The sequence below is a fragment of the Symsagittifera roscoffensis genome, chromosome 5 (assembly GCF_963678635.1).
Source record: "Symsagittifera roscoffensis chromosome 5, txSymRosc1.1, whole genome shotgun sequence".
Classification (NCBI taxonomy): Eukaryota; Metazoa; Xenacoelomorpha; order Acoela; family Convolutidae; genus Symsagittifera; species Symsagittifera roscoffensis.
The window spans coordinates 60,645,426-60,669,293 of record NC_087066.1 but is presented as its reverse complement, the minus strand read 5'-3'; the positions used below and the strand labels follow the sequence as shown (position 1 = coordinate 60,669,293).

At 34.1% G+C, this 23,868-nt stretch overlaps 2 protein-coding genes across 3 annotated transcripts in view; both read right to left on the bottom strand.

Moving 5' to 3' along the window:
- Positions 1–23,868, bottom strand: part of LOC134845678 (replication factor C subunit 2-like) — a 196,430-nt gene that overhangs the window by 60,738 nt on the left and 111,824 nt on the right. The window lies entirely within an intron of this gene.
- LOC134846251 (uncharacterized) lies at positions 550–20,798 on the bottom strand. 2 transcript variants are annotated; one of them, XM_063863523.1, is made up of 6 exons: positions 20,622–20,798; positions 8,133–8,578; positions 3,552–3,960; positions 2,718–3,115; positions 2,272–2,558; positions 550–653 (listed from the first exon to the last, which is right to left on the bottom strand). In XM_063863523.1, exons 2-6 carry the CDS (start codon positions 8,533–8,535, stop codon positions 558–560), a joined length of 1,593 nt encoding a protein of 530 aa, XP_063719593.1. In that variant the 5' UTR covers positions 8,536–8,578; positions 20,622–20,798; the 3' UTR covers positions 550–557. The 2 variants fall into 2 exon arrangements, with proteins under 2 accessions (XP_063719593.1, XP_063719595.1); XM_063863525.1 differs by lacking the exon at positions 20,622–20,798 and adding an exon at positions 20,027–20,218.

Genomic DNA, 23,868 nt, shown 5'->3' with positions numbered 1-23,868 from the left:
TGGCAAACTAATATGTTAGTTCCTATAGGTACCGGAGATAACGGTTCCGCAGCTAAAAAGCGTTAAGATTGGTTTAACTTAGTTATTTTTTTTCGGTTTAAAAACAACTTTTTTGGAACCGTCGATATAAGTTTTTGAAAAAATTTTGAAAAACTTGTTTTGGACAAAAAACTGGTTGATTGGCACTGAAATATTTTGCACACCTGGAGTTTTGTTCGTGATTTGGGTGATGTCTGAAGAAAAAATTCTAAATCCTCAAATAAAGTGTGAAACAGAAAAAACCGTTTCAAGACGAAAGCGAAGTTTATTTCATGGCACGAGACGCAGAAAAGCACTCCCTACTACATTGCTTCTTCCCAACCCTTTTAACCCCTTTAAGAGTGAAGCAAGATATAAATAAAATTGATAATTTCAAAAAAAAATTAAACTAAAAACTATACAACTCACGCCCCTTAATTAAAACAAAAAACCGCAAAAAAAATGGATATTCGAAGTTTCATAATTTTTTCGTAGAATCCTGAGCTTTAAAGGAAAAATAAAACGAATAACAGCTAATTTTATTTGACAGAACTAACAAATTCTAAAATTTTGGCGGAAAATTTTCGTTTCGAAGGTTTCTTCATTGCATCTGGTTGAGCTGTCGTTTCGTTTGGCTGAAAGCAAAATTAGATTAACAATTGTAAATAATATTCCCAAAATTTTCCGAGTTCTCAAAAAAACGGCCTGTTTTCATTCTTTTGCCTCCCACTAAAATTTTTGAAGAAAACACCAAAGTGTTTTTTCTGGGAACTCTTGACAAAAACTAAGTTTTTTTAGTGCGACATTTCAAAGTCTAATACCGACGACATCCGACAGCCTGACAGCCTTTAAGCTTTTCACTTATAACGAGGGGCGGATATAGGATTTTCTCGAGGGGGTGGGAGGATTTTCAAAGTTATCGAAAACTTTGTCGACCTTTTTTTAGGTCGACCAAATTGATTTTCAGAGCATTCCCAAAGCACTAAGAAGACCGTTTTTGAAAAAATTTTAAGGCTTTTTTGGAAAAAACTGAACAAAAATCGCGTTTTTTCGGCGCGCGCTCCCCCCTCAAACTTAGTATGTATTGGCGCCAAAGGCGCCGTTAGAAAAATTTAAGGGTTCGTCTCCAAAAATGGATATCTCAAAATAGTGCAAAGGGGGGACCCTCTGGGTCGGCAGAGGGTCGAAACCCTGAAGGGAGGGGAAGAGGCGTCTGCCTTCCCCGCCCCTTCCCCCTAAATCCGTCCCTATTTATAACGGTTGACTTTGCCGTAAATTAGCTCTTACAAGGGCGCCCTTTGGTTGTTGAAGTAGGCCGATTACTGATGAAGTTCTGGGGAAAATGTTTTTGATCTGCGCGCGCATTAATCATTTAAAAATACGCTTTTCTCAAATCACGTTCGGTTAGGAAATCTTCAAAAAAATCTACCATTCAACTTTTAAATTTGAAAGGAATTAAATCATTGAGATTCTTTTTCAGGGCTTCTACCGTAGCAAGAGAGGCTCAATTTTATGAAAACCATTACAAACATTCAGTTGAGTGATTATCAAAAAAATTATCCTTTACAAAAATCTGTAGAAATTTTGCGGCTTCTATTCCCTTTTTCAGGCAAGCTTTGAAAATGAAATTAATTTATACAGGACATCAACATCATTATAATAATCATTGAGAAAAATATCCAACATACAGTTGGAAAAGCAAAAATGGCTCTCTGGTTTTTTTTTTACTTGACTGGAACCAGTTCTAAACTAGAATTTATAATTGGTTATAAATATAATTCTCTAAATCTATAAAATATTCTTAACTAACATTTACACTTATTTGTAAGTGCTGAAACTACTTGTAGTTTCAGCACCAGAGCAATTTGAATCAAACTTAGAATACAGTTGTTCTCCTTCTGGAAACTAACTCGCATAAACCAGTATACACTAGATCTATTGAGACTAGGAGATATAAGAGTAAGATTAAGAAGTTGCACGAATCTATCCGGCCGAAAATAAGATAGCGTGACGAGCAGACGGTGTACTTTATCTGAAATTACTCTATGAGTACAGTAATCCGTACATAACTCATGAAATTTGAGTTTATTTTTTTTGCAACTTAAGTTTTATCGAATATAATCGTATGACTCTTTAATTTTAGGAATATTCTAGGCCTAGCAATTTTTTTTACTACGCAAACCCATTTTCAGAAACCCGGGTATGCAGAACACTGTTTATTCGCTGGAAGCATAGAAAATAAAGTCTGATCACCCGGTGAAAACTGTTATCCTGCAAACTGACATCACTGTTATTGTTTGCAAGTCCCCCATTGGTTAGATTTAGACGAGAACAGCCGAGTTGAATGTTCTCGTGAAACGACAGAGTCCGATTACAGACAGGTTGTGGAATGTAGTTCATATTTCCATATAAGGAAGATGGTGTGCACGACAGGAATGTTCGGCTGTCCGAGAGGAGGCTGGATGACGATCGAGCAATCTGATAGGCTGACGAGTTGATGAGTGCCAAATTGCGATTCACGAGGTGCTGAGTTGCAGTATCTGCAAAAATATGTCAAAAGATTATAAAAGAACATGTCACCCAATTCTCGTAAAATAAAGGCCTTGATACAACATTTAAGCAATCTCGACGCATTTTGCAGCTTCAAATTGTTTAAAATTGTAAAAAAAAAATAAATATATATATCCAACTATCCTTACTTAAAACCATTTTGAAGTGTTGCAATTCTTCATTTGCATCGAACTTAATTAAAATGAGCTCATCTTTGTGGTGAACTCTAGTTTCGAATTTAGAATTCGAAGACTGAACTTCGCAATCACAAGAAAGAGCCTCAAGTTTCAAGGTCAACTCAGGATCTCCTTGCAAAACGTCGCTTAAGTCTGCTTTGTAAACCTGCAGTTCCAATCGGCTAATTGCGACAATTCGGTCAACTGACCCAACACTCGCTCTCGTTAAATAGAGAATGGCGATTCTCTCTACTTTTGATGACGTGTTGATAGCCGAAGATAGATTGTAGTTGGACACTATGATCTGTTTCGAAATGTCCATGAGCCACAAGTCGACTTGTCTTGTATTGCAGAAGCAGTGAAGAAATTTTCTACAAAAGGAAAACAACGAAAGGTTTCAAACGACTGATCATGGACAGTTTGACGTCGTGGAAAAAGGGTTCGAGTATTATCGCAAACTAACTAAGTTTTTGCTTTTTTAAATTTAAATGTACGAAAAACCCTCAGACCAAAAAGTTTTACACTGCTCACAAGTGTTTTTACATAAAAACTTTTTATTATTAATTTTATTATTAATTTTTGATGCGCGGTTTTTTGGTATAGGGTACATCAATTTTGGTATAGGGTATAGGGTTTTGGATCTAAAATCCGTGTCTAAAAACATCTTTAGTATAGGGTACATCAATGATATTACGGCAAGTTTCATTCATGAACTTTTATCTGAACTTATTTTGAAAAAAAAACCAAATCCATTGTTCATTTCAATACCTACATGTGTGTCTGAACAAAAAAAAATTGATACGTTACCTATGTGATTGTTTAGTGCCATATCTCAGCGTGAAGTAATTAGCCCGAATCCGTTTGATGGTTGCCAGGGCCAAACTGACTTTAATGAAGGCAGCTCTTTTGATCCCGTCTGCAGGACAGTAATGATTAACGCCAGAACAATCAAAACTGGAGAACTCTTTTGTAGGTCCAATTGGAATGGCATTGTGAAGCACTGTTTTTATATTTCCACAAGAAGTGATTAAACTTTGACCCAAAATGTCCGGGTCCGAATCGCAGGGCACGAAATCTGCAACTCTTTCTGATAGCTGGCACTGGCTTCCAGAAATTGAATTTGGCGTCATTTGGAAGTGCGTTCTCTCCGTAATGACGTCATAGGCACCAATCAAAGGCGGCAGTTTGTTATGGGCCTCACTTGCAGCGAAGAGCACTGAAACGAGGGGCGCACAAAACTCATCCCTTCCAAAACTCAAGAGTACTCCCCTTTAATCTTAATGAGACAAACTGAAATTTGAACTAGTACCCCCTATTTCTGCGGACCGAACAATGACAGTCATGCAAGAAAACGATCGCAGACAAAATAAATTATTTGAGTTGAGTTGAAAACAAGTATAGTTTCTTTGGAACCATTTCAGTTAAAAATACTTGTCTGGACAGTCGGAACTTGTCTGTAGACTAACTCACAGAAGTATAAGTTATTTTTATACTTTTTCGAAAATAGCGGATTTTCAAAAATTTTCGGAAAAATTTTCACTTTTTCTAGCTCGACCAAGCTTAGTTTCCGACTTCTCTCAAACCACTGGATACCCTATTTTGACCGCGTTTTGTGCGCCATAGCCAAGTTTCTGGAAGAAAAAAACAATCGATAAAAAGGAATTTTTTAGGAACTTTTTTTGAAAAAAATCGAAAAGAAATCGCTTTTTTTCTGCGGAAATCGAATTATGTATATACTGGCGCCTGATAACGTATTTAGTGTTGGTCAGCCTAAACTCTATGTTATAAAAATTTTTCACCTTCGAAGATTGGTGAAAAATTTTCAAAATGACGAAGATTGGTTGAAGAAAAGCGTTTCTTCTCCCTTAAGTTCCCTAAATCACCTATTGGTGGTTCGGTTTGGTTTATTTTCTCCTAACAAAATTTGACAGTTTGACTAATTTTTTTCGCAAAAATTTTCATAACTGAAATAGTTTGATGCCTGTAGCTCAAAACAGAATACCTGAAATTTTTTAAAATTCCATTACGAGGCCAAACTGTGCATTTTGTGAATTGTAAGCTGATTCCGCAACAAGGACGCTCACTTTGTTCTTCTTTTGTTCTTTTATTTCCCTTAATCGTTCCGACATAACGTGCTTAAGGACTTGTCTGTGGAATCCAAAAACATACAGACACAAAATTGTGCTGCTATCCAGTGCACAGTTTGGCCTCCTAATGTCACAAAATTGATTGATTTCAATTACCCGGTTGGCCAAAACTTCTGATCATACAATTTCTATACATGAAAGACTTCTTACCATACAATTTAATACAATTCCATACGTATAGAAAATTGTATAAAATCTCTATGATAAGCATTTTTCCATATATGAAAATTATATGATAATTAATTTTCCATAAACCAAAAAATTGATTTTTTTTCTAAAAACAAATTCTGCAAAATTTTGGGTTGTATTGTTAACCGAACGCAAGTGACAAACACTTTGGTTCACGCAAATACCAAAGGTTGGACTGGTCTTGCATTTATAAAGCATAGAAAACGACCTGAAATGTCTTTCACAAATGATATAACGAAAGTAACAATCTTTTAAATTTTGGCAAATTTTTAACGCTATATATTTTCAAAATTTGAATTTTTAAATTATCCGACATTGATCAAGGCATACATAAACATGCCATAAAAAAGGAACTTTTAGAGTTTTCTTATAAAATTATTATGCGAAAAGGAAAAAAATACCAACATTAGTGTAACCAGGACTACCTTATGCACACAGAAAAATTAAATTTTGCAAGAAAAAAGAATTTTTTTTAGAAAATGTTTGTTTGAGTACAAAGTTCGATTTGCGGTTGAAAAAAAAAACAAAAAAAAAACAAAAAAAATGGGGCAATTTCAAAATTGCTTGGAAAAAGTCGCCATCAAAAAAATGCTATTCAAACAATTTTCTTATATGGGAATTGTATGATGACCGTTCTTTTCAAAAAAAAAAACCTCTGTTTTTTTGTGACCAGACTGTTTTATTAGAATCAAACAGTCGCATAACTTAGTTCATATCTTTTTCAACCATTTTTCGAAATTTTACAAAAATTGTATGACAAGCATTTTTCCATACACTTGATGTGTGGAATTGTATGATAAGCCTTTTCGGTGAATAGAGGTCAACCCGGGTAGCGTGCATCGATGGCGGCAAAATAATCCGGTACTGATATAGAAGACGAAAAAATTTACTTTAAAGAATTCAGAAAATCAGATAGTAATTAAATGTTTCGCAAATTTACAGTTCAGAGTTTCGAAGTTCATAAAATTAGGACTTTAACTCCCCATTGAGACTCAATAATTTAGCAGAAGAAAACTTCTTAAACTTTCCGGCTCTGATATCGTTATGCGGCAAGCTAATTGATCCAAACTTTTCCTTCAACTGATTTCAATTTTGTTTTTTGTGTTTGACATTGAGTGTGATGAACATATAGTAATAAAGCAAAATTTCTTCTTTCTTTTGAAAATTTTATTCATTTTTGAAGCGGAATACACATTTAATGGCAGTCAGAAAGTTCAAATCTTAATACGGAATGTTTTTACAGCAAACTTTCACGTACAGAAAAAGGCGTCCGATGGAATTGAATGACATATCTGAGCCCTTTTAGTAAGAAATTAACAGGTCTATGGCAAACATCCGATGTATCAGTCATCCGCTATGTCAAACATCCAAACTTATATAATAATTATGTAATAAAATAACGTCCAAAATTTAAAAACAAAAATTGTAACAATTATTCGATTTAAATTTAGCCGACTCTCGGTTTAGGGCCGCAGTAGGAGGCCGCGCGTCGCCGCTTCGTGGGTATAACCGGCTGTTATTTTCATATAGATTTCTACCCTCTGTTGGCGAGCTTGCAACACGTTGGTGCGACCGCAGCTATCCCGTTTCATTCGACCACTTCAGCACCTTTTAAACGAACAGTTGAAATCGTATCTTTGCCGCAATGATTGAAAAATGTCGGACGCTTGCACTAGTAAAGCTCTTTTTTTATTGTTTGCATAACTTTTTGATTTCGCGGATGTTTGACATGTCGAACATTTACATGATAGCTAAGATTTGAGTTGCAAGAAAAAATCCTATAAGAAACCAATTGCGGAGAACAAACGCGGTCTGGTTTTTTGTTTTTCAGTCTAGTTTAGAGCGTAGAAGGTTGTGTTTGAATGGTGCCTCTGGGCTAACTTAGGTCAGTAACGAGACAAAAATTGGTTCTATAGGTAAACTAACTTAATATTTATTGTCTCACCTTATAAAACTTTTTAGGTCACAATTGACTAATTTCTGAAGCTATATTCTGCGATTAAAAACGGTTAAACGTTTAAAAAGTACACAGAAACTAAAAGTTGATTTTTTTAGAGTAAAAGTTGATTTTTTCTAGTGAATGTTTTCGAAACAAAAATTGTCATTGGAAGATTTTGTGCTACTTATTAGAGCTTTTCTCTCACGTTCTTCATATTCAAACTTTTTCTGTCATAGTCTTACATCTATAGGCCCTTTCCGTTGTTTAATGTCGTTTTAAGATTTAGTTTTAATCCGATTTAGGTTTTTCGTAATTATTTTTTTTTTATAAAACACGTTGTCAGCTTTTGAGAAAAAAAAGAATTTTCCGTCATTCAGAAGCCTAGATGGTGAAAGAAACATTTTTCTAATCCACGTCACAGTTTAAGTCAGGATGAATTTTTTCAAAGTAGAACGACAAAAAGTATACATCCCATTTAAATTAATATTAATAATTTATTTCCAAATTAACAATTTCAAAGGAACCCCGAAAACTTTAATTCGCAAGGAAATTCCTGTTTTTTAATAAAGTTTTGTGCCTTTCCGATTTCTAAATTTTTCCGATTTCTAATTTTTTGTAGCGCAATCGTTCAAGTGTGCTTCAGGGCTTAACAGCTGCGAATGAAAGCTTATACCAATTCTCAATTTTCTGTCTTTCTGACATCGCCGCTCAGAAAAAGTTTCGGAAACTTTACTAGAATTTTGGAGCTTAAAAGACTCTAATATTATGCATAACTTCCCGCCTATATTACCCAGGAATGAGGTAAGTGTATGTATGCTGTGTGTATGTATGCTGTGTGTATGTATGCGTAGCTAAAATTGCTTCTTTCTTCCACGAACGCTACTTGGTTGTCTTCGCGTGCTTTAAAGACTTTGCAAAAAAGACTTTGCAAAAAAATGTCATCGTTAAATACGGTTATCTTGCAGGATCTTGGAAGAATCTTGCAAGTCTTTTAAAGAGATGCATCCTCTTTAAAAGAATCTTGCAAGATTTTAGAAAGATCCTGCAAGATAACTTCCCTTGATCGACTAGGGATGCCAATCGTTCGTCAATTTTATGTAAAAAAATAAATACCTTGTTCTGATGTTGGAGTGATGCGAGTTAGCTGGCCCATTCCAAGAGACAAGTCGAAAGCCAGCAGAGATTTGTGACCTTGTAAAAAACATTCTAGAGCATTCTCGGAGAGACACAATTTCATTGCTGACAAATGGCCCTTCTTTTTTGACGTTTTGGAATTTTTGCTCACCGAATTACATAGAATTTGATCTGATTCCATTTTGTTGAACCACGTTTGAGTGTTTGCTTTTTCATAATGGGAATCTTCTAGAATATTGGAATTTTCGGAAACTGTGACGAATGCAATCGCTGAGTGTATATACTGTTGTGTTGTAGCTGTAGACCGATTGTGTAATTGTTTATTTCCATTCGCTGGTATGTCTTGATAAGTGGCAGTCGAGCCCGATGATTTGCTACTCATCGTAAATTACCACGGCCCAGTTTTCAGTTTTCAGCGGTCTCGACTAAATTCCAAAAAAAGGGGAATTTACATTATCTCAGATTTTAAAAATCACAGATCGATAAATAAATTTCAAAACCTAAAGCTGACGAAGATTTAAAATAAATGAATAACGAGCTGATTTGATGGAAAAAACCTTTTTCTTTCTTAGTTTTCTTCCGATTTTTGAAAATAAAATTAAATTGATTGGATGAAATTTTCAAAAAATGTTCCAAACTGACCAATAAGAGAATCAAATTTTGCAACCATATTCAAATCTGTAGGGGTTAAAAAGATAAAATATAAATACCGATGAACTGGTTTGTGGTGAAAATACGGCAATTGCTAATGGAGCAGAAAAGAGCATCAGTATCAATGCCTTCAAAGTACCCGACTTTGACCTCATATGCAAAGTAGGCCCCCGGGTTAAAGGACCAAATATCAGTTCATAGTTTAATCCATAGTGATCGATTTTTACAAGGCGGCAATGTTAAATAACGACACTGCGTGTATCAGGGTAAAACCTGAAATGTTCTGTCTGGTTTTAACGTGTCCGCAGGTCTGGCGTTGCCTTTGCATCAGTTCTGGAACATTAAGTGGAAGTTAGAGTCGAGATAAAATGTGATTATTTTACCGCTTTTTTATCGTGACTTCTGAATCGATTGAGATCTCTTGAGAGAAATTAACAGCAGTGCGAACAAGGCAGAAGTTTAACTCCAATTTGCCGGAAAAAAACGCTACAGAAATAGCAGAAAGTTGAAAAACTCGGGATGTCACAAAACTTACAAATTGTTTCAGTGTTTCGAAATACAATTTTTTAAAACTTTTTTGTGATCTTGTGGGTTAGTGGTACAATCTTTCTCTCTGCCTGAAAAACTTGGTCCGAATATCCAGCTAAATAAAAAGTATGCAAATTCAGAAATTAGTGGTTATAAAACCGTTCGCTAGTTTCTCGTAAAAATAGTTAACAACCTGAAAAGCTTTTTTCGCTTTTTTTTCCCTTTTTTGTCGCTGAGTTAATATGGCACTTGCAAAGTAAATTTACAGTACTGTTTTTCTTCTGTTGCATTACTGGAACAGTACTGATGTTCACAGAAAGATCCATTCGGTTTTTTAATTAAGCTATTAATCAGCTTGAAGTTTTTGTCAAAACTTTTTTTTCCAAAAAAACAACAGTAAATTTATCATTCGACAAACGATTAAAAAATAGTTAAGAAAAAAAATAAAATATTTTTAGAATATACAGTGGCATATACCGTTCTGTTGGAGTTAATCAAATATGGGAAGAAATATTTGTTCCGAATTTCGAAGAAAGCACGGAATATTTTTGCTTGGGATTGTTTATTGTATTCAGTGATTTTTCTACTTTTTAACGAAGCGTTTTGACAAAAATTTTTTTTGTGACGATATGAAAGATATCGCTGTCCTGAGCTCAAATTTAAAAAGAATAGTCACATCGATGAAAAAAAAATTAAAACATTTTTTTCGGCTCAAAAAAATTTAAAACCGCCCCTGAATCAAGTCGTGGCAACATTTGAATTCATTAAAAGCCATCTGTAAAGGTTTTTAGCCTCGTCATAACCTCAAGCCTAGATTGTTTGAGATGTCGAGATGAGAAAATTGTACGATTCAATCTCGGCTTGCGTAGTCTTCGTCTGGAGAATAAGACGAATACATTTAACAACATTCTAGTCTCACTCAAAACTTAGTTAATAACAGCGCGGAAAAATTTTGTTGGAAAATTGATCTACTTCTTTTACATCTTATGAAAGTAATTTTATTTTACGTTGAAGTTTTTTAATCAAAAATCGATTATTTTTTATTTTTGACTTGTTTATCCAGACAGAATTTGATAGCAATAATTTATGTTCCTTTCAATGGTTCTGAGAAACGAGCAAAAAAAACGGAAACGGTAAGTTTAAAAAAGCCTAGCAGTTCTAACTGAACTTGAGAAAAAAAAATTGGCTCCATTATTTACTTTGGAGTGCGAAAACGCACTTAGGTCAAGATAAAAAGGTATTAGCAAAATTAGCATAAGAAGAAGTTTTAAAACCTTTCCAAATATCGAAGGGTCCATTTTATGGCGTTTGAAAGGTGTCTGGTTTATAAACATCAGCGTTAACAGCTCCTTGAGCTCTCAATGGGAAACAAAGGCTTAATTCACTGGCCTTCAGTTATAAAATGAGGAATTTAAGGGCAATAAAAGAGAATTTAATCTAAATTAGTGCATTTGGCTAACTTTTGAAGATCCTTCAGCAATACAACAAGAGAACAAAAGATATAGCAGTTTACCGTCATTAATTTAGTCACTGGAAAGCGAGTTCTTTGGTTAAAATATAATCATGGTTCTAGACATTAATCTGGACTGGGTAAGCTTAACAACTTTGGCCAATTTAATTTTTACCCATAAATAATACATGTATAACGAAGTTGCGACCGAACATTTGAAAAGATTTTAACGGAACTTTAAGAATGGAAACCTAGCGATTACAGATGCAGTTCTAGACCGCTTTCCAGATGCTTTGCGAGCCAAGGGTATTTCCAAAACTTTTCTTCATTTCTAAGTACAAATTAATTTGGTTTCCGTAAAAAAGAGTGCAAAAATGTAGTAGCACCAAAAAAGTTTTTGATGTTTGCTGGTTGTTTTTATAAAAAATTTCAACAATTTTGCTTGAGCTTCTGGATCAAATTTTTATAAGTCGACGCTTAAAGAATAGTTTAAGCAATACAAAAATAACAGCAAAAGACTGAGGTGAGGGCAATGATGGGTACAAAACTCTCAGGAATCGCCACTAAACCCGATTCTCACTGCTGAAAAGTTGCAAACTTCGAAAAAAAAGAGAACTATTTGAACACAATTAGAACAAGACTGCGCGTATAAGGGCAAAGCCCTGAATGTTTCGACTGCCTTTTAAGGTTTATGGAGCAGTAATAACCTTCAAAAATTAAATGTAATAAAATAAAAATAATTTTCTTTTCTAAATTTTGAAACTCTTTATGAAAATCATCCCCCCACACGCCATATAAAATTTAAAAAGATAGATTTTGCTCCTTTCAACAAATCAATTATGGCAAACAACCTTCCTTCAACCAATTTGGAACGATTTCTAAGACGGATTAAATCTCCGCGTACGCGTTAAAAGCGCGAAATATATCGAGCGTTAATTGTCCCAAATTGTTCAAAATGGCAATCTTTAAACCCCCATAGCTTACGAAAAAAGATCACAGGTCAAATGTTTTTTCAAATTTAAGCTCAGGACAACAATACCTTTTGAGTGATATGAAAATTTAGTCAAAAATGGCTAGTTAAAAAGTCGAAACTTGTCTGAAGAAAAAAACCCACCCCGAGCACAAATATTTTGTTACTTTCGTACCGAAAGTCGGAACAACAAGACTGCTCGTATCAGGGCGAAGCCCTGAATGTTCCGACTGCCTTTAAGGGTTTATGGAGCAGTAGTAACATAAAAAATTAAATGTAATAAAATAAAATGTAAAAAAAATCTAAAATTTTAACTTTTTTTTGAAATCATCCCCCCAGACGCCATTTAAAGAAAAAAGTGATAAAATTCGCTCCTAGTAACGCATCAATTATGGCAAATATCCTTCGTTCAACAAATTGGGAATGATTTTTAAGACGGATTAGATCTCTGCTTAGGCGTTAAAAGCGCGAAATATATCGAGCGTTAATTGTCCCAAATTCTCCAAAATGGCAATCTTTAAACCCCCATAGCTTACGAAAAAAGATCACAGGTCAAATGTTTTTTCAAATTTAAGCTCAGGACAACAATACCTTTTGAGTGATATGAAAATTTAGTCAAAAATGGCTAGTTAAAAAGTCGAAACTTGTCTGAAGAAAAAAACCCACCCCGAGCACAAATATTTTGTTACTTTCGTACCGAAAGTCGGAACAACAAAACTGCTCGTATCAGGGCGAAGCCCTGAATGTTCCGACTGCCTTTAAGGGTTTATGGAGCAGTAGTAACATAAAAAATTAAATGTAATAAAATAAAATGTAAAAAAAAATCTAAAATTTTAACTTTTTTTTGAAATCATCCCCCCAGACGCCATTTAAAGAAAAAAGTGATAAAATTCGCTCCTAGTAACGCATCAATTATGGCAAATATCCTTCGTTTAACAAATTGGGAATGATTTTTAAGACGGATTAGATCTCTGCTTAGGCGTTAAAAGCGCGAAATATATCGAGCGTTAATTGTCCCAAATTCTCCAAAATGGCAATCTTTAAACCCCCATAGCTTACGAAAAAAGATCACAGGTCAAATGTTTTTTCAAATTTAAGCTCAGGACAACAATACCTTTTGAGTGATATAAAAATTTAGTCAAAAATGGCTAGTTAAAAAGTCGAAACTTGTCTGAAGAAAAAAACCCACCCCGAGCACAAATATTTTGTTACTTTCGTACCGAAAGTCGGAACAACAAGACTGCTCGTATCAGGGCGAAGCCCTGAATGTTCCGACTGCCTTTAAGGGTTTATGGAGCAGTAGTAACATAATAAATTAAATGTAATAAAATAAAATGTAAAAAAAAATCTAAAATTTTAACTTTTTTTTGAAATCATCCCCCCAGACGCCATTTAAAGAAAAAAGTGATAAAATTCGCTCCTAGTAACGCATCAATTATGGCAAATATCCTTCGTTCAACAAATTGGGAATGATTTTTAAGACGGATTAGATCTCTGCTTAGGCGTTAATAGCGCGAAATATATCGCGCGTTAATTGTCCCAAATTGGCCAAAATGGCAATATTTAAACCCCCATAACTTTACGAAAAATGATCATAGCTGAAATATCTTTTCAAAGTTAAGCTCAAGATATTTTGAATGATATCAAAACATTCCGTCAAAAATGGCTAGTTAAAAAATCGAAATTTGTCTGAAGAAACAAAAACCCATCCCGAGCACAAATATTCCGTTACTTTCGTATCGAAAGTCAGAACAGAAACTTAATTTTTGCAATGAATTATCAAGCGCCAAATTGATATCCTCTTTGGCCTTCGCATCTTATGGTTTTAACCAGGGGCTTTTCTCAAGGGGGCGGATTTTCAAAAAAAAATTTGAAAATTTTGTCGACCTTTATTCAGGGTTGATTAGATTGACTTTTTCGAGCTCTCTCAAAGCACCTAAAGGACCCTATTTCGGCCAAACTTTAAAAAAACTTGTCAATAAAGCGTTTTTAGGCACTTTTTAGGAAATATTTTTGGCATGTGCTCCCGTTTAAAATTACTATTCATTGGCGTCCAAGGCGCCTTTAGAAAAATTTAATTGTTTGTCAGCCAAAATTGGATGCCTTAAAATTTTACCTTTTGAGTCGGCAGTGGGTCGAATCCCTAAGAGAGGGAGAGGCATCCCCACTATATTTGCCCCGGTTATAATTCTGTTGCAAGCTTTTGTTGACCGTCCTTTAAATTTATGCAAAAAAAATTTCATATTTCAATATTTAAAAAATCTTAGATCAGAGAGAATCATTTAAAAATCATTCATAGCAACCATCAAGCTCAGTGATTACTTCTAAAATCTGGAAAATTATTTCTGAAAATAGTCCAAAACTCTTTAAGCAAGATGAAATTTTCTATTTTAACGCTAGACAGCAGCTTCCCATATTTTGTCCGAAATTACAGACTCCTTTCAGCATGAAACAAATCGTAAAATCCATCAACCTCCCTGCTAAGAAAGAACAATTTTTAGAAAAGCGATTTGGCTAATGAAATAAAACAAAATATATTATTTTTTTTTCCTTGAAATGCCCTTGCTTAACGAAATTTTTTTTTCTTCCGAATTGATTCGCTCTAATTAAATCCGCTTGCAAAGGAAAGCGTAACCTTTTCGTGAAACGGTTTGGTCTAAAAAACAACTTGAAATATTTCAAAGGTTCATCGTTTGAAAAGTTTCAATAGAAAAACTTCAACGCTATCCGGTTTGATACACGAAAAAACTTGAAATACTTTAGAGATTAGGAGTTTGTTTAGTTTTCTTGGAAAATTTTGGATTTTTCGCAAAATTCAGTCTATGGAATAACGTGCAATGTTTTTATTTTTCATATCTTGAATAGTTTCAATAGATAATCTGAAAAAATGCCATCCGGAAATCAAATTGCCTTTGCCTTAATAGTTTGCTTATTACAGCTAAAATTTTTGCAAGTCGATCAAAGTTATGAGAAAACATCAGAGATTTCAAAATTAGGTCGCGCAAAAGGGTTCTTCAGAAAAGGGTTGCGAATTGGCTCAAGCTGAAAAATTTTTAAATTGTATATAGTTTGAGTGAATAGCTTGTCTCTAAAACGTTTGCTTCAAATTGCTTGAATAGTTTGTATAGAAAAACTAAAAATAATTGCAGAACGAATCGGTCTAAAAAAAAACAAATTGAAATGTTCCAAAACTTCATGGCTTGTTTGTTTTCATCCGATTCTCTTCATGAATTAATTTGAACTGTTTCAAGGTTTAAAGCTTGAACGTTTTTCAGAACAATTAAGTCTAAGAAAAAAATTGCCGAAGAAAATTCTGTTGCTTTTTTGCAAAAACAATTAGGGCTATAAAACAAGTTAAAATCTTGAATAGTTTTTGGGCTTGAAAAGTTTTAATAGAAAAAAAAATAGTTTTTTACTATCTGTTACGCTTCCTTAAGTAACTTGTTTCAAATTTAGTTAGCTTGAAAAGCTTGCTGGAAAAATTTTACTTAAGAAAAATCAGCTTGATAGGAAAGTTTTAATTTCTGGCAAAACGATTCGATCGGAGAAACAACTTAAAACTTTTAAAAATTCCATCAATTATATAGCTTGTTTAGAGGATTTTGCCATTGAAACTTATAGTTTTTGCAAAACGACTTGGTCATAGAACCAATTTGAATTGTTTTAAAGTCTCAACGCTTTATTAACTTGCTTAGAAAAACATAATGCACATTGTTGGGTCTATGAATTCAATTGAAATTTCTCAAAAAAACTTGAACTTCTCGCCATTCAATCCGCTTTCAAAAAAACGCTTCGAATGGCTCGAGTATAAAAACTTAAAACTTTCGATTAAGGTTCTTAATAAAAACTAACTTGAAATTTATTAAAGTTTTATGGCTTAAATAGTTTGCTTGAAAAACTGGACGTTTTGACGTTTTTCGATCGAATTAGATCTATCAAAAACTTGCTGAAGACAAGTAAGTTTTTTTGAAATACGATTCAATATTTGGAGCAACTTGAAATGCTTCAAAGTGTCATCTTTAGAATGATTCAGTACAAAAATTGCAACTTTTTTTCATCCGATAGAAGATGAGTTAACTTCAAATTTAAATTCCCAGAAAAGCTTGCATTGGAAATTTTTACCTTAATTAAGTCAACTTGCCCAGAAAATTTTTAACTTCTCGCAAACGGATTTGACCCAAAAAACAACTTGAATTTGTACAAAATTTCATCGCTAACTGGTTAGAAAAAAAATATTATTTTTGCCATCCCGTCTGCTGCCTGGAAAAAAAGATGTTTCAAAGTTCCACAAGTTGAATAGCTTGCCAACAAAATATTTGAATTTTGTGCAAAACTCGGTTTAATCATCAACCTGAAGTATTTCCAACTTTCATCTTTTGAATAGCTTGCTTAGAAAAAAAAATAATGTTTTTTTTTGCGAATCCTAAGAAAATACTTAAACACCTAAGAAGCAATTTGAATTATTTCAAAATTTTGTTGGTTGAAAAGCTTGTTTTGAAAAATTTGATTTTTGCAAACCGTTTTGATGCATGAAATAACTCGCTCAAATAGTTTCCTGACAAAAAACCTAAATTTCCGCAAAAAAATTGGTCTAAGAAACAGCATGAATTATTTCAGAGTTTCATTGCTTGTTATTGTTTCAGAGTTTTGTCGTTTAATTGGTTTCAAAAGGGAAATTTCAACTTTTCGCCATCCGATACATCTCTTTTAAACGTGCTTGCGAAGAAAAACAGTAACTGTTCGCATCACGATTTGGTCTGAAAACACCTTGACATTTTCCAAAATTTAGCGTAAAAACAGTGTCAATTGTTTTAATAAACGGATGTATTCTACGCAATAACCAATTGACAATGAAGATATGATGTAGACATAACATTGGCAATCAAGTTTAGAGTTTCGTTGAATCTGAGCAATTTTTATCAATTATATATCTCTGTAATTTCTATACAAGTCCAAATTATCGGAACCTGAAAAAAGTTTTGGTACAGTAGTGATTCAGTAATGAAACAGTACATTGAAAATTGACTCGAAAAAACTGCGGTAAACTCTTGTCGTAACATAATAATTTTACCGCATTTTTATCGGGACTTCTAAAGTGACATAAATCTCGTGACAGAAGTTATCAGCACTGACAAACCAAAATTGTTCATCAATCTGACGAACAAATTAAGAAAAAAACTTGAAAAATTTCTGTGGATTTTTGTTTTTATTCGCTTAGCATCAAACAGTTGTTAAACAAAATAATTGTTGGATCCCAAACTAATAGAAAAAAGTTGCCTAAGAAGTTAAATTTTTTTAGGCCTAAAAAGGCCTTAAAAAGTTTAATATCTGCAAAAACAGTTACCACGTCGAAAAACACGCGTAATCAATTTTCTCTTTTCTCCCAAACAAATGACACCTGCAAAGCAAGACAAAATTTATGTTTTTTTTTCTGTTGCACCTCTGGATCACTACTCATTTTCCCTTGCAGATCACATCGGGTTTTTATTGGATTAGAAACCAGCAAGTCATGAACATGAAAACGGCTAAAAATTTCTGTGCATTTTCAAAAAAAATTATCAATTTATCCTGTGAAAATAACGTTGATCTGAACATTCTATTTTTTTGGACAAAAAACTGGCTATTCATCTTGAATTTTGTTTACGAGCTAACTGTTTTTATTTGATTTTCCCAATGAGCTCTCATTTTTTTCATTCATGTATGCATGGTCGCGTCTGTGCAAAAAAAAGCCCATAAACCCTGGCCCAATTATTTTTATTACCCATTAACACGACGAACCCAACAGAACAATCCATACTTTTTCGCGCGCACTGAAATACGAGTGCGGAATTTAAGCACAGCGAATTGACGCTGATGATGCGCTCGCTACCTGCGATTTCAGCTTTATGACATCTCGGCAAAAAACACTAACCAATAAATTTTTTCGATTGTTGACTGTTTTAAATTAACTCATTTGTATTGGGCTGTTTTTATGTGACTTAATGAACTTCCCATGTGTGATGTGATTTTTTTCCAAAAAAAAAACAAAAAAACACAGCTCATGTTTACCTAAATATAATCATTGTTTCATCGGCTGGAGACCACAGAAAATTTTATATTCTGACAGAAAAATTTAGATTCTGCTTGCCCCGAGAAGGATTGTAAATATAAAGCGGATAGTTCTTAATTTTCCATTTTTTGATGAAAATCTCTCATAACTATTTTTCTGACCTGTAAAATTTTTTGATAAACATTTTGAAAGCTTCCTCCAGAGGGGCTGGTTTCTTGTTTTGTGAACATATTTTTTGGAAAAACATAGCATAGGAAATACAGGTTGCCGGCATCTATGAAAAGTGAAGAGGAATCAATTATACGGACCTTTGTGATCTAAAATATTAACAGTATAATCTATTCCCATGTTGCCCTCAGACAACAAAATAAAGCAAAAAACCGAATGTAATCCTTTGTTTTACCAAACCCAAAATTATTTACAATGCATTTAAAATCAATTAAAATTGATTTTTTCACTCTATTTTGTAGCGTCGTGCAAAGATTGCAATAGTTTTTAAGTTTTTCAAGTGATTAATTTTAGAAAACGAGTGTACGGCCCACTCGATTCTTAAAACTAGAGTTTCTCAAATTGCAGAACAATTGCATTTCCAATCAAGCCCCCCACTCAGTCTTTTCCCCTTTGCAACATCAAACCCCCCCCTTAATTGTCCCTTTGTTCTTTACCTCCGCCACCCCCACCCCTCCCCGCCAAAAAAACCAACCACCTCCCTCCCACCATCAGAACAAAACCGCCTCTCCCTCAACGTTTGGCTTTTTACCAACTTAACACCCTCCCCATCGTTTTCTATTTTGTCCCTTACCACCAGCCGACACCCCCCCCCCAAGACGCCCCCGTGTTGTAATTCTTGACCATCGAAAGTTTTGACAGACTTTTTTGGTCAATTTGATTTCAAAAAAAAGCAGGTCAAAAATTCCATTTTTGGAAAACTTCGGCCAAAGCTTGCATCTTTCGGCGCGTGATACATGTCAAAATGAGTTACCTACATACGTGAAAACTTCTCACATACGTACACACACACAAACATATTAACATACATACAAACGTTGAACAAACCCCCCAAAGACAAACTTCGAAAATGGTTGAAAGCGCTAAAATTAAGTAATATACAAGGAGAAACAAGAATCAAAGTCGCAGAGGAAAAAATTGAGATTGAACAACAAGAAACCAATTTTTGTATAGTATGTGAAAAAGACTGTATAAAGTAGACTGAAAAAACTATTATAATAGAGCGTCATCGTTATTATCTAGAGAAGTGAAATTCAATCGATTCTAACTGATTTGCAATGGACTTTAAAGCTTCATTAAATAATGGCAATACAATCCATTTTTAATTAATTATAATCGATTATTTATCACTTTGACAGACACTGACAGTATCACTCAAACTTAATTGATTTTTATCCATAGAACTCCAGAGCACGATATCAATTAATAGAAAGTGATCAGTGCTTAAAACGAATTTCCAAAAATTGCTACAATTCCGCTTTATTTTTTTTTCGGCGTCGGAAAAATTTTAGCTGTAACTTTTTGCAGTAAGTTGTCTGCAGTAACTGAACAATTTGGCTTACTTCAACGGACTAGCCGGAGAATTGGGCTCTTCTCTATATAATCAGAAGAGTACTCTAAAGCCTAAATTTTTGACTGATCGGCCAGGATTTCAATACGTGTTTGGGAGAAAAATCCGAATTCACCCAATATATTTGATCGCAAAACTTTGGACCGGGTGAATTGCCATTTGCCTTATCGTAGAAGAAAATCATAATCTAAGTTTTTTAGTTTGGACTTGTCAGATCATTTTTTGATGAGATCGGGAAAAAAGGAAATTCAGCAACCAAAGAACTTTTCTTCATGCTTTTTTCAAAATTTACATAGCATTTATAAGAATTTAGCTAACTAAACATGACTTCGATTACTTATTTTTTTTTTAAAAGTTAGGTGCTCAGTTCTTATCTGTAAACTATGAACTTTCGAATGTAAGTTTTGGAACTAAGTTCTAGTTTTCAATAATTGGAATTGTGCGATTATTAAGATTAAGACAATTGATCCTCAGTGAAAGGATCAAAATATGAGCTGTTCAGCTCTTCGCTGAGAACCGCTGTTAATCCACTGGTTTTTTGGCTGTTTTTTTGGGCTGGGTAATGTTGCCTCACCCTCAAGCTACGAACACGGATCATTGTTGTAATACTTTTTTATACATGGTAAAATAAGAGTTCATACCTTACCTGAACTAGTTGGATAACTCATGTTTAATTCTATGAATGAGAATGGTATATTGATTTATACGTTCAATTCTGCTCAAAGGAAAAAGTCTTTTGATAATTTTCGCCTGTCACAAAAAAGTATCTGCAGACAAATGGAACCAAGTAGAGAAAATATGAAAGCGAATGCGAAATATGAAAAATTAACGTCTATCGTTGGATCGTTTCTGCTTTTAATCTTAAGAAAATGACCGTTATTGCTATAATTTCGCTACTTTTAATATGTAAAAAAAATTTTACAGGATAGTTTTTCAAACTTTGATCGAAATTAGTAATTCTCAATTCGTTTTTGCGATCTTTACTTCCAGCTTTCTTTTTTAGATTTGTTGTGAGTATCAATTAAAAACAATTTTTTTGAATATGGACGAAAAACAAAATGAAAAAAGAAGACACTTAACCGAGCAATAAGTCAAGCTAAATAACTAAATAATAAAAGTCGCAGTTTGACTGATTTACAAGAAGGGTGGATGGCTATAAAGGGGTCAAATGTTATACCAATAAATAACCAATTTCTTCTCAACCTTAGAACTCAGTCTTAAGGTTCAGCTGTAAAACTTACCCTGAATTTTACAATACCAAGTTCACAATCAAAATCGTTTTATGTAAAATGCCAATCAAGTGTCAGATGGAGCTGTTTATAACCGAGTTAGAATGATTATAAAGACTAGTATGAGGAATCAATGATAGAATTATTTCAAAATAAGGACCTCGGTTCGACAAGGAAATCAATTTTTTTTCGACCCTTAATGCACTGCACCTCTCTCATTCTTAATCTAATTCCACAGTTTCTTTGATTAATCTTCACCCAGAACAAGTGGCAAAAATCAAGCCTGGAAAAACACCAGTTAGCCAAGCAGAAATCAAGGAAAACCTAAACTTAAGCAGACACGTACTTCTATTTCCCAAATCGAACGATGGCGCTGAGTTGCTATCTGAGCGCCCCGTTTAATAGTACGTACCTTTTACTCGACTGGTTAATTCTTGATTCACCCCTTTGGTTTTGACTGTGAAATTTTGTCACCTGGGACCAAAAGAGGTCCGGTTTTTCAACTGACGTTGAATGGAAAAATCAAAGGTGAACCCTTTCAATTTTGATCAGAAAAAAATGAGATTGAAATCTTAGAGATCGACCCAATGTCTCATTTATTGTTAAACTTATGATGACTCATTAAATATCCAGTCAAAATGAACGGATTTAACTTTCCACTCGAAATTTTGTAAAAACCACCGTGGATATATGGATCAAAGATTGGGCGGAAACAATCATTAGTAAAACGGACAGACTCAGATTTTGTTTATCATGTATCCAAAAATAGCATTGTGCAAAAAATTGAATTTTCTCTGTTTCAACTACAAGTTTTTTGATTTCGAAAAGGAATGCTTCTGATTTTAATTAAAACTTTTTCTGCGAATTTCGCCCAATGATTTTCCAAGTTTTTCCGTCTGCAAAAAATATATATACTAAAATTAAACACACCCGATTACAAAGTTCCTCCCCATTTTCAATGGTCGGAACAATAAAAAATATTTGGTAGTCAATGGCTTTCTTTAAGTCTCACTTCAAACGATTTGTTTTTGGGTTTCAAATGGGCTCTTCCAAGTCTCGAGTGCAATGTGCAGCTTATAAGCTCATTGCAATTTTTTAGCAATTGGTCTGTCGTCAAAGACTTCATTTTCAGCGGCATTAGGTATTGTTGCCAATAGCGATTGGTCTATTCTGTAGTTCATCTGTAGCTCACCATTAGACAGATTCGTTTCAAAAACGCCTACAAGGTACTCCTATGTACATAAAGCGAGCACAACAAATCAAGAGTTTGATGCTAAATTGAGATTCCTTCACTGGAAAAATCTAAAGCGCTTCTATTTAAGGCCCGTTTTGAACAACATCGGTAAATTTATAATCGTTTCTCATTTTTACTTTATGTTCAAACTCAAAACTGGCAGATTTCCGCTTTTTTAACTTTGTCGTATTTTTTTTAATTTAAAGATTCGGATGAAGGGACATGTCATCATCAACATCAGATCGCCTTTGCCTAATTTTTTTGGTAAGTATACTGCAAATTGGTCTTTTAAAACGCTCTTCGAAAATTAGCCTCTCAGACTTTCATAACCCCCTTCCGTTAATGAAAACTTGCAGGGTGGGTAGCAATGTTGTTTTGTTGCTAGGCTGAAGCGGGCACGAAATCGCAAAACCCATTTGCAAACTCTTTATTCTGTTGATAAAGTTTCACAAGTATGTTATGATTAAGATTATGTCTTGTATCTGCGCTCAGTAATTACACCATTGTTTCGCCCTGATGACTCAAACAGTTTGAAATTGACTAATTCATCTGCAGAAAAATTCAAATATATATAATTCAAACTGAGTAAAAAATTGATGTTCGTGCCGGTTATTTTGTAACGTTCCGTCCGCTGAAATGCTTATGTAAATAAATCTCGACTTTTGGAGTCGCCTCAGAAACAGATAATTTGATAGACGTTTTTTGGTAGGGTGCCAATTCTTAACAGGCGACAATTCGTAACAAGGGACCATTCGTAAGAAGGCCTTGGCAAGTAGAATACGCTTGCTCCGCTGCGCTTACATCCGTCACTAAAAGAATACTGCGCGTGAATCAGTGTTCCCCGCTTAATCTACTGTTACGAATTGTCGATTGTTACCAATTGTCGCCTCACGCGTTTTTCGACGGTGGTTCCACTAAATAAACTTGGTGACCAAATTTTTCAATATGATCTCGTGTTTACACTGTTGGTTACAATTTTTTTTACCGTTATCTGGTGTCCCTAAATGTCTCTCGGTCGCTGCAATTCGTTGACATAATTTGTTTTTTTTAAGTTTTAGTGCAAAGCAGCAATTAAGCTAGCATACTTTCTGACTCCGCCTCGAGATTTGCTGACTTGTTGCCTACAAATGTTGACTTTGACCTCAAAACTGGCCTGAAGAATCGCGTGCTAAAATTTGTCTGTGATTTTGTTTCACCAATTGCTATTCTCCGCACAGCTCACGTTTCTTCTAATTTCATAAGAACATGTCTCAAAAAAATCCAATTAATTTTTGAAAAATCATTAAAATCATGGCAATAATTTTTTTAATAGTCATCATAGTCAGTCATCATGATACTTTCGATAAAAATTATTATCAATTAAATAAAGTTTTCTTAATAATCATATTATTGATCAAATAATTTTTAAAAAATGTGTATACCAAATACAATGGGTAAGATAATGATATTAAAAAATGAAATCTTTAGCGCTTTAATTCAATAATTTGCATTCATTCGAAAAGTGTTTGTTGTAAAAACATCTGAAATCTATAATTGCCAAGAAAGTTAAGGACAAATGTTTAGACATCACGAAAACAAATCAGACTTCCCATAACACTGATATAAATCGAGAAGCTCAGGTTCCTAACCAAGGGTCGTTTTACTGTATAAATAAGTTGGTTTACTCATACACTCTCATTGTCTCATCCTAACACAATCCCAATCCAACCCATCAAATATGCTGCCCTGATGGTATCCACTTGTCGTTCTATGAAAATAGTTTATTACAAATTTTCAAACCTCAAAAAAAATTTTCGGATGTTTTCATTTAATGAACGATAAGCAAAATGCCACGGTGCAATATGCAACATCAGCCTATGTGAAGGAAGAATTGGGTGCGATACAAGGCCAGGCAGAATTCATATAAAATGCAATGGCTAAGCACCCAGCTTTCAGTATTGGGACAGTTTTAGTTGCTCCTTTCGCCTTAGTTACTAAACCTAAGTTCTATGGTCCGTTAGTCCTATCCCGGGTCGAGGTCGGGGA

Bases quoted from the DNA above. Each gene is read 5' to 3' on its own strand.
- LOC134846251 (XM_063863523.1), bottom strand. From the start codon at position 8,535: ATGAGTAGCAAATCATCGGGCTCGACTGCCACTTATCAAGACATACCA. The intron at 3,116-3,551 runs GTAACGTATCAA...TTCCTTTTGTAG, and splicing joins GGCACTAAACAATCACATAG to AAAATTTCTTCACTGCTTCT. The intron at 2,559-2,717 runs GTAAGGATAGTT...ATATTTTTGCAG, and splicing joins ACACTTCAAAATGGTTTTAA to ATACTGCAACTCAGCACCTC.